The sequence below is a fragment of the Hetaerina americana genome, unplaced genomic scaffold, assembly GCF_022747635.1.
Source record: "Hetaerina americana unplaced genomic scaffold, ioHetAmer1.1.p SCAF_32, whole genome shotgun sequence".
NCBI classification, from domain to species: domain Eukaryota; kingdom Metazoa; phylum Arthropoda; class Insecta; order Odonata; family Calopterygidae; genus Hetaerina; species Hetaerina americana.
Genome location: NW_027286897.1, coordinates 5,129,469 through 5,140,066, shown reverse-complemented (window position 1 = coordinate 5,140,066; position 10,598 = coordinate 5,129,469). Strand labels below are relative to the sequence as shown.

The 10,598-nt window shown below is 35.6% G+C and overlaps 1 protein-coding gene across 1 annotated transcript; it reads right to left on the bottom strand.

The window, feature by feature from the left end:
- Nucleotides 1-1,643: 1,643 nt before the first annotated feature.
- Nucleotides 1,644-8,844, bottom strand: LOC139691314 (zinc finger and SCAN domain-containing protein 29-like). The gene is made up of 3 exons (XM_071589079.1): nt 8,258-8,844; nt 6,405-6,771; nt 1,644-3,224 (listed from the first exon to the last, which is right to left on the bottom strand). Exons 1-3 carry the CDS (start codon nt 8,593-8,595, stop codon nt 2,640-2,642), a joined length of 1,290 nt encoding a protein of 429 aa, XP_071445180.1. The 5' UTR covers nt 8,596-8,844; the 3' UTR covers nt 1,644-2,639.
- Between the last annotated feature and the right edge of the window lie 1,754 nt (nt 8,845-10,598).

Here is a 10,598-nt window from a genome sequence, read left to right as displayed (position 1 = left end):
GTCCCATCCCCAAATTAAAATGCTCTGCCTTTCCTGCCTCATTTGGGGTTCTTCCAACAATCCTTCTATCCTACCCTATAATGTGTAGTACTTGGCTAGTGACAACAAATAAAAATATTGAGAAATTTCTCTTGGTCGTGATATATTTCTATGCATGAGATGGAATTTTGCAAGAGGTGACCCATGTCCCCCACACTCCTTCCAGTCCATGATTTCAGCCTGCCAAAGGCAACGATTCCACATCATTTTGACTTAACTTTTTTTTTCAACATGTGCTAACCATAGTTAAGAAAACTTTCAGCTTTGATAGGTTGTCAAACCACACTGATCACTACCTTCGCGGACCATTACATCATCACCCAAAGCAAAAAGTGGTGGTCATTAAGAACCTCAACTTTAGAGTGGAAAATATGTTGCACACCAAATCACTTCCAGTAGAATGCCATTAAGAACCTTCAAATATAATACAGCAGTGCCATCATCAGAAGAGCTCTAAAGGAAAGAGAATCGAGATAGAATGAGACAAATGAAAAACCTGCAGCCTTTACCATGTATCTCTCAGTGAAAGGAATGCTAGATCGCCAGAATTCTCAGGAAGAGAAATTTCATAATATTCTTTGGTACACTCGGTAAACTGACAGACACATTTCCTTTGCTATAAAGTAAATTCCTACCCATGTTGATAGAAAGGGTGTATGAAGTGCCAAGCATCTATGCCTACATGAATACCCCATGAGCCACCAATAAGGTGTGGGGCAGGAAGTGAAAGCACCAGGTGAGATGGGTAAGGGATAAGGGAGAGGAAGAGAAAAGGGAAGAAACATTCACCAAAAAACTTACAAATTTATATGCATGCTGGTACAAAACAAGTGGCAATTACACCCAATGAAATAGATATTTTTTATACGAAAAATAAGAGAATAAAAATTAACCACAACCATCTATAAGCCAGACCTCCACCATACCAAGATAGTTATGCAGAACTGGAAAGTAAGATGGGGAAATACTACAACTTAATACATGGACATGCAATTCATGGTCCTTGTCCCTAAAATCACATGCACCCTAGATGCTGGCAACTGGGATTTTTGCTATCTTTCTTGTGTCTATGGTGGAGCTCCATGGGCAAGACCAAGGGGGTAAGAGAAGTCAGTATTCAGAAGCAAACAACAGGGATCAAGGGAAAAGGAATGGGTAACATCAGCCAATACAGGAAAAAATGCCTAAACAGAATCAAGATTTTTGGCCAAGAAACAATCTTATTTTTAATATAGATTACAGATTCTGGAGTGATGTGTTGGAAACATTCCACGATAACAAAGGCGAACACTCTTGCAATTTACCACTAAACAAAGATTTAATATAGGCCAGCTTCTTGACTTAAAAATGATGTAGTACATCAACACTAGTCAAAAATAATAAATTTTTATTTAAAGGAAAATTGCAAGAGTTTTTGTCCCTGCTATTATTTTCAATAGCTTATTTTAGAGGCAATGGACCACAAAATGGACAAAGAAACTCAACTGAGTTGATGCATTCCTGGATATTGAAGAAAAATGATGATTGATTCCACAAATGAAAACCACTTGTTCCTAGTGGCAAATTTAATAATATTTCGACACCTCAAATGAGGCCATTGGGGAAAATTTGCAAGTGAAAATGACAAGGATAAAAAAACAACTGGCATTAAAATCAAGTCAAAATGAGAAAGAATCATTCAACTTCTTAGAAATTTTTTACTCACTTCCACCATTCCAATTTTGTATCCAGGACAATTCTTGAATCATCCAAAGTAAACAAAGGTAACTTCCTTGCGGTGTTTGGCTGTTATGTTATTTTCCAAAGCAGTGCTTAAGATCAGGACTTAATCAAATGTTTCCCTTTGGAAAAATTAAATTTCGGTCTTAGTGATAATTTGGGTTAATAATTAATACCAAGGAATTAAAATGCTGAGATTCCTGGAAATGAAAGAATATATGTACACTGATGGTGCTGAGTGCACACTGCTCTTTTAATTCAAATTTCTGATATAATTTGTTTGCCAAATTGCAACAAAAAAAAATAAATAAAATTCAAAGTAAAAAAAAACTGGATCATACTTCTTATTTTTTATCCGAAAGTGAGGCTCAGTTCAAGAAATAAATATTGGTTGCATCAAATATAAATATTTGATCAGATGCAAAATTATTGGCAATCATTAAACAGGCAAATATATCCGGCATAATAAATATAAACTCCGGCACTGCATTTCAGAAAACACATCTGGAGACAAAAATCTGAAAAAGTAATGTGTGGTTCTTGATGTACATCAAACGAATACCTATTTATTATCTATGCCACCTATTTGTGCATGCATATTTCTGTATTGAAGTCTTGGGTGTTAAGTAAATGCACAAAAGCCATGCTTCTTGCCATATGTCACATATTACTCTCTTCACTTCACTGTAAGTGTATATATCAACTGATGCAAACTTGACACTCTCAATTACCAGTGAAACAGTAACACTAGGAATTTGCTCCTAAATGTCATTCTCCAGGAATTCTTAATGAATTTCATTTATTATAATGTGAGCTCACACATTAACTAAGACCATAACTTTTAGTGATCAATATGTTAAGTAAAGCCCACTAAATGACACTCAGTCTTCTTTTTTATCCTGTACTGGTCGATTGCATGGAGTAACATGTCCACAATTCTGGCAATTATTCAGGAATCCACAAAATCCTCCATCCCATCCAATCGACTCAACTTGAGATATCAAAAGGGCACCATTGCTATTGGGAGAAATACGACTCCCATCCTCCAGGCTCTCAGTTGATAGTCCACCCAAATGTTTTTGTTTGACCTGTAAAACATCATCAGTAGACCCTTGAACATCCACAACCTTCACACCGTCTTCCATGCCTCTCAGGCCAATTTCTTTGGTGAAACTTGCAGGATCAACTGCTAGTGTTTGAGAAGTCAACCCTCTTGAACTTGATACACTGGTCCTCTCCCAACCATCCGTCTCATGATACTCAGCTGCCTCACTTTCTGCCAAGCAGTTGGCTTCATCTCGCCTCCAACTTATTCCTGCTGCAGATCCTGCAAGGATATTGACATCACCCAGGTCCCCAGGGAGGTTTGTAGTCGGATCGACCCTCCTCATTTTTGACTGCCTCATTCTCATTTCTCGGCATTCCCGCTCTTCCCTGAGCAGCCGTCGTTTCTGCAGTACAAGGATCTAGCGGTGGACAAGAAGATCAAGAAAAGTACAGCAATTAATAATGGTTGTGGATGCTAAAAAAAATTTCCAAATCAGACTCCAATAGTTAGGTCAATGATGAATCCATCCCATGCTAATATTATATTATTATATAATGGAATAATACCCAAGGATCTACACATCAGTGGTCTCTTTCGTAAGGCTCTAAGTCAAATTGTAAATCTTTTTAATTTTGCTCATTCAGAGTCTTCTCATAGATTTAAAGTCTCTTCCAACACTTATAAAATCCATGTTGTTATTGAATCAAAATTTCATTGAGAACATGATTGGAATACTTTTGCTGAATCTACATTGTTTTTATAAGACTTGCAAGGTAGCTCTGAGAAACAGATCCTCAATGAGATTAAAAATTATACCAATACCCCACATAAAGTCACTTGTTATACAGCAATTACAAGTAATAATATTGGAAGTGAGGAGCCTAGTCTCAGCCTAAGTATTTTGATATGCCAACTCCAAAACCTAATCCCTTGAAAAAGAAACAGTGCAATTTCCAGCAGTAATAGCATCTCTTGAAGTAACATACAGCAAGATCAGTCCATTACTTTGTGTTTAGTGTTAATTTCAATCAAGTAAGTTAAGTGATTTCCAAAAATTGCATGAAAGAGCATTTTGTATTGTTTAAGCATTATTTTATGAATAGCAAACAGCCTCAGGAGGCAAAAGAGAAACTTGAAAAACAAATTAGTGAATCTGCATCTTCAATAATAATAGTTTAAAAGTAGTTTCAAAATTTCCCAAGAGACCATAGGAGTACAAGCATTTCTGAATGTTCTAAATGCTATGCTGAGATAACAACTCCATAAACCATAGATAATATCCTTGATCTTGGGACGGATGATAGAAAAGTGAAGGCACATGAGATTACTATTGCTATAAACATTTCAAGTAAATGGGTAGTTTAATATTTTGCGTTATCATTTGCACATGAGAAAGCTCCAATTCTTCTTTTCTAATTCTTAAGTTCAAATCTAGTACTGCATATCCTTTTAACCAATAAGGCAGAGTTCAGATTATTAAGAACGAAATAGGCAGGGACATAAGGGACTTTCCATTTTGATGGATTCAGTCGACTTCCAATAGGTCGGCCCAAGTTGCATATCACCATAGAAAGGTAGTGCCTTTAAACATAACAAATGGAGGAATATCCATTTTATTCTCTATTTAATTAGCACATTACATTTATTCAAAGTAATTGATGAAGAGCAAAATCATGATCAGATCAAGATATAAATCAAGAGAGATTATAGACCATTCATAGTTTCATTAGTGCATATTGTCACTCTGGAGCCACAAATGTCACGGTTACGTCATTCTCATTTTTATGCAAAATAATCTACACCCTTGGTTGATTACTGTGGTAATTAAGAGGACATTATAAGTGCATTACATAGTAAGAGCATAGCTTCAAGACCATGTCTCCATATTCAAGAGTACAGGTTTATTTGATTTTCAATCACTCAGTCATAAAGGAACTTCACTCTTAAGGTACCTATTAACAAAAGATCTAACTTGTCTTGGATATGAAATCTATAAAAACTGACAGCCTGATGCTGAGCAATAATGAAATTTTAATGCAATGCATTCAAGCACAAATGACTAAATCGGTTACCTGGAAATTAAAATCAGCATGCAATATGGCCCAAGGCAACTATTTAATGCACTTAAACTCATAAATCAAAATCAAGAGAATCAAGGTATGAGTCATGATTCAGGATAGAAGTAAGCAACACTAAAACTCCATTCAAACTAAGGAAACTTTGATTGGACCATAAGAAATTAGTCTAAATTACCTGAAAACTTAGTATGTGTTAATCATATGAATAATTTTAAATGCAAACTTTAACATTTCTGAGACAAAAAAGTATTTTTCAACAAGTACTTAGATGGTAAAACATAAATTCTATTTTGATATTGTACTCGGACCATTTCTTATTTTATTATGAAGCATACTTCTTTCTATGCGTTTAATTATGTAATTATATTCTTTACCTCATATTTGGGTCATTATCCTACCTTCACTACTGATATTATTCTTTCGTGTTATTCATTTTATACTTGTGTTTTTATAATACTTATGTTTTGGCAGCCCCAGAAGCATGCTCAAACACAGTAATGTTCAACGAATTTCAGACTGTAATTGGTAGCAACTCAACTGACCACAAGATGATGAGCCTTATGTTGAAGTTACCAATAGCTGGGTGAAATAGATGTTACCATGGAACCAGAAACCACAATCAGGAATAAATTGAGATGATTGGTAGGATGCCAAACAGAAAAATTACATTACATATTGTTTCAAGTTCCTCAACTATCAGATTCTAATGTATTACAAATATTAAATTATCACAAAATATATCAATATGATAGTTGGTCGCAGCGCTTAAGTTGTACTGAGTCCTTTTGCATTTGAAATACACACATCATTATGCTAGAGTTAATGAATTTTCCTGTGTCATGTACAGTTTCCCAGTAAGATCTGGTCATCAAAATATTGTGTAGCTTGTATGATGGCGGTATTCAGATGCGTAAATAGGGTTCACAACCCTAGTTGAACCTTTAGGTTAACTTGATTCAATATATCAACCCTCCATTCAATAGCCACAGGCATAAAAATCCATTTATGCAACCCATATTCTACTACGTCTCTTCTACCTTAAATGAATTCGCCTATCTTCTTTCAGCTTTAACTGCTGTACAATGAAATCTAAACTCTGATTTTGCAATTTTTTTGGGTGTGATTTCAAAAGTAAAGAGTGATATTAATATAATTAACGAAGTTAATACAATTTTTAATGTTCAGTGATGGAGATTATCAATATTCGACTCTAAAAAAGACCTCTATGATTCACTAGAAACTTATGAGAGAATACCTATAAAAGAATTTGAAAAATGCTGACCGATTTTGATTGTTGCCAAACCACACAAGAACTTTCAAATGATTTCCAGTTACACATTATAATTTATTTTCTTCCTTAATCAATTACTTGTGTATGATGCATTCATCTTGAAGGAAAATAACATACCTCTACAATCATAGTAGACAAACATATGGCTCAGCTATTATTTTAAGGACATGTTTTGGTTTCATCATCAAGCATATCTGACTTGAGTTCATTTTCCAGAGCAAACCATTACCTCTTTTTCCAGAGCCAATTTTGATCTCTCTTCTCGAATACGTCCTGTCTCTTCCCGAAGCTTCTCCATCTCCAACATTAACTTTTCTACTTCAAGACCAACCATGTCATCGGTATTGACACTTCGATCTTCAACAATCTCTGGTTCTTTATGAAGCACTTCCTCTGCCTGTATCCGTTTTTTCAAACGTTTCTTAGAAATTTGTGGCTGCACATCTGGTGTATTTTGTGCAGTTTCACTCCTATACACCAGGCCATTTGGTGTACTATGTTGTGTACGCAAAGCATGGCTGGCATCCTCATCCTCATCAGATGCCATGGACTTTCCCAACTCAGCACTGCATACATTGACTGGTAGACTGGTAGAACTACAAAAAGCAAATATAACAATTAACCACCTCATTTATTTGTAGATTCATTTACTTACAAAGCATACATCTATCCATTTGTACACACAGCATAAGCAGCCCTTCCAAGATTATTGTTGATTTTGTTGTATATTACGCGAAACTGAAGGGAATAAGTATAACAAAAGGTGATGAATGTGGAAGAGGCTACTTTTGTGCAGTTTCCAAATTGGATGTGGGGAAAAGTGAGTAAAGAGCAGTTAGGACAATGAAAGGTGGAATATAGGACTGAAAAAGCATGATTGTCTGGGATGAATGTATCAAGTAAGATACTGCTGGAGGAAGTAATTTTAAGATTAGCACAATAGTGGTGTAGAGTATAAATGTTAACCAAATGCATCAGATGTTGAAAATGAGGTGGCAAAGATAGATAAATGTAAATTTGAAAAAATTAAAGCAAGATGGTATATTTAGTAAAATGATGAAATTACTCATCTGTCAAAGGGCTTGTCACTGTGAATTGTTACACTTACACTGACATTTACTTAAGTAGTACCAAACCATAGGAATAAAATGCTTGTAACCTTTTTACGAAGACATTGCAACTAAGATGGTAAGAATTTAACAGCTATTAGAATTTTCGTATGATAGAGAAAGTTTCTAGTAAACAGTAGATTATATGAGTACAGAAAGTAGCATTCAACAAAATCTAGGGAATGCGTTGTCATTTTATTCATGGGAGAGGATGCTCAAATTGATGCACTTTATCAAGCACAAGAGAAATACATGAAGGGGCTACACAAAGTTTAATAGGCATTCACTGATAGTCAAGTGGTATATATGAGGTATTATTCCTTTGTAAGAGCCCACAGGAAATTGCTGGAAAATAAATCTAAAGTGAAAAGTGTTTGCATCAAACAAGCATTATTAAGGAGCCCGATAAGATTGATTGCACAGTCAATGTGAATAACAAAATAATTGAACTCCAGTATGTGTTTGAACGTCTAGACAGTGTTTGTGAAAGGTGGGAAAAGGACAGTTACAGCGGGTAAAATATGTGTGAACCCCTGCAGAAAGGTTATTGGTAGTTTGTGGTGAAAATATAAACTCCAATACAGTAAAAATGGCAGCAAACAAGGATTATTTGCAGTAAAAATAATAGACAGAGATAGGAATGAGTGGATGATGAAAAAAGTAGAAAAAGCAAGGGTATGGTAATACAGCCAGGTATGTGTATATCGAAAGGGCAGTATGCAAGAATTCAGTTGTTGGGTCTGTTTCTTAAAATAACTTTAAATTATGTTTTTTGACATGGCCTGCCACAACAGTGAGGGTCATGAAGTGTATTGTACGCATGATTCATCTTCGTACAGAACTGTGTAGACAATTTTTAAAAAACCTGTCAGTAGGTCAATAGAATATTATGAAGTGACACAGTCATTTGCGTTTAGTCAAAGCCGAATAGAAGTTAAAAAATTTTGAAAAAAAGTGGTTTAAAACTGCTTACTTGTCATGCTCTACGTTAGAATTCGAAAAAGTTCCTCTCCCGAATATCCTGTCAAGTTCGTAGAAAAAGTGGCATGTCTTCCTTCCCGCAGCTTCAGGTTTGTTATTATTATCGACGACTTCCCTATAGTCTCGTTTTAGTCTCTTCATCCTGTCTCTTATTTGGGCAGTTGTTCTGTGAAATCCACTGTCTTCCAACTGCTTAGCAATGTTTAGGTACACCGCAGCATTACGACACGTACCATCCTGTTCATTTATCGTACTATTTTCACTCCACAAATCTATTAGCAGCTGTGTCTCAGCAAGACACCAGGCTAATCCCCGATTTTTAGTGGCCATTTTAAAGTCTAATTCACAAAACAGTCTAAATGCCAAAGTTTATATGCGCCAAACAGGAGAAGAGACCACCTTCTCGCTGTATGTTAAGCGCACACACAAACGAACCACAGAACCATACCAATGAGTTTTCGCGCCAGCTTCCGAATTGCACAGAATAAGCCAGAAAGTTGACAATAAATATAATTGTTTACTATATTCCAGTTGAATTCCGAAAGCAAACAATCAATTCAATGGGCGGATTCAGGGGGAGTAAGGTTTAGTCAACAGTTGAAGAAATCCCTCTGAACGCGACCGCTCCTCAACTGTTGAGTTGGAGCTAATGCCAATTTTTGGAGCGAAATCTTGTTCCGATACCTCCTTGCATTATAGTTTGATCGGCGCGAGTTTATATAGTTATTTAGTTGTAGGAATGCTTCGGAGTCGCTAAAGGCTGGTAAAAGAAACATGATAAAGTATGCTAAAATATTGATTTTTTTCCATAAATTGTCATTGTATTGTATCAAGAATCACAAAAATACGTTAATGTTGTGATTTGTCATAAATACACACGTGATTTATGACGGAGAGAAGACAAGATACCGCGCGCCAAGGGCTTCACAGTTATATTGAACATGTATAGATGCCGCGCATCTGTATATTGTATATATTGGGTGTAAAAATACGTCTATATACTTATACTAATAGATATGAAATTTTAAAGAGCTAAATATATAATATACTTCATTCATTCTAATAAATGGTAGAACCATATTAAATGCAGCCCAAATAAATCTAGAATTCATAAAATAACATAGAATAAATTCTTAAATGTGATGAAGATTGTAATAAAAACATCCATCGATCAAATATAAGTCCGTGTGCAAGTAACCAGGATTTAAAAAAGTGATTTCTAAAATAAGATGTATTGCTGCAATCGACTTAACAAAGTTTCAGAATATGGAAACGTGACAATTGTGTGTTTATGCAGGCAGGTGATGATCAGGTGGTGTTTATACATGCAGGTGATCAGGAGGTGATGTCGATGATTTCTTTTTAAAATATGAGCAGTTATTACAAAGTGTCGGGAAAAAAAGCAAGGGTCTAATATGTGGTGATTTTAATATTGACATATCCTCCCAAAATGATCTGTCCACTAAACTTAGTGAAATTCTGTGCCTGTTGGGATTTGCTTCACTCATCAGCTCCCCAACCAGAGAGATTGCGACCTCTGCCAGAAGCATCGACCTTGTTGTTTCCACTTACGTGAAAATGATCACTCAAAGGTTGTCAACTTAGGCATTTCTGACCATTTTATGCAAATAGTATTTATCCCAACGTCAAAGGAGGTGATGTGTCACAAATATCGAAGGTATCACACCATCAATAGTGTAAATTCTTTCCATGATCAATTCTGTAGAATATCATGGGGTACCTAGCACAATTTAAAGTGTGTACAAGAAATGTATGTTTATTTCATTAGCAAAGTAAAACTCATCTTTGAAGAATGCTTTTCTAGAAGAATAGTTCAGGTGAAAGCCTATAATAAAACTAAGGGCTGGATGATAGATGAATTGAGAGCATCCAGCAATGAATTTAGAGCAATTTTGCATTGAAAAAAGAGTAGGATGATCCAGGATTCATTAACTACTTCCAGAACTACCAAAGAGGGTACAAGTCTTTACTGCTCCATGCAGGGAAAACATATAAAAGTAATCAGTCAATCTGAGAATATCGCTAAAACATCATGGCAATTAGGTAATAATGTAACCAGGGGAAAAATACACAAAGGAATTTTAAGCCCAAGAAATGGGGAGGGGATCAGTCTATCAATCCAAAACAAGTAGCAGAGTTTGCAAATAATCACCTAACTAATTTGCCTCCAACTCTGCGAAATGGAATAATGAGTAACCATAAATTTGAAAATGAAATTGAAACTGTGACGAAATACCGTACATACAATGTCACAGGCATTCGTCGTCATGCGCGACGTGCCACAGCCCACAAGGTTAAAGCCAACTTTTAAA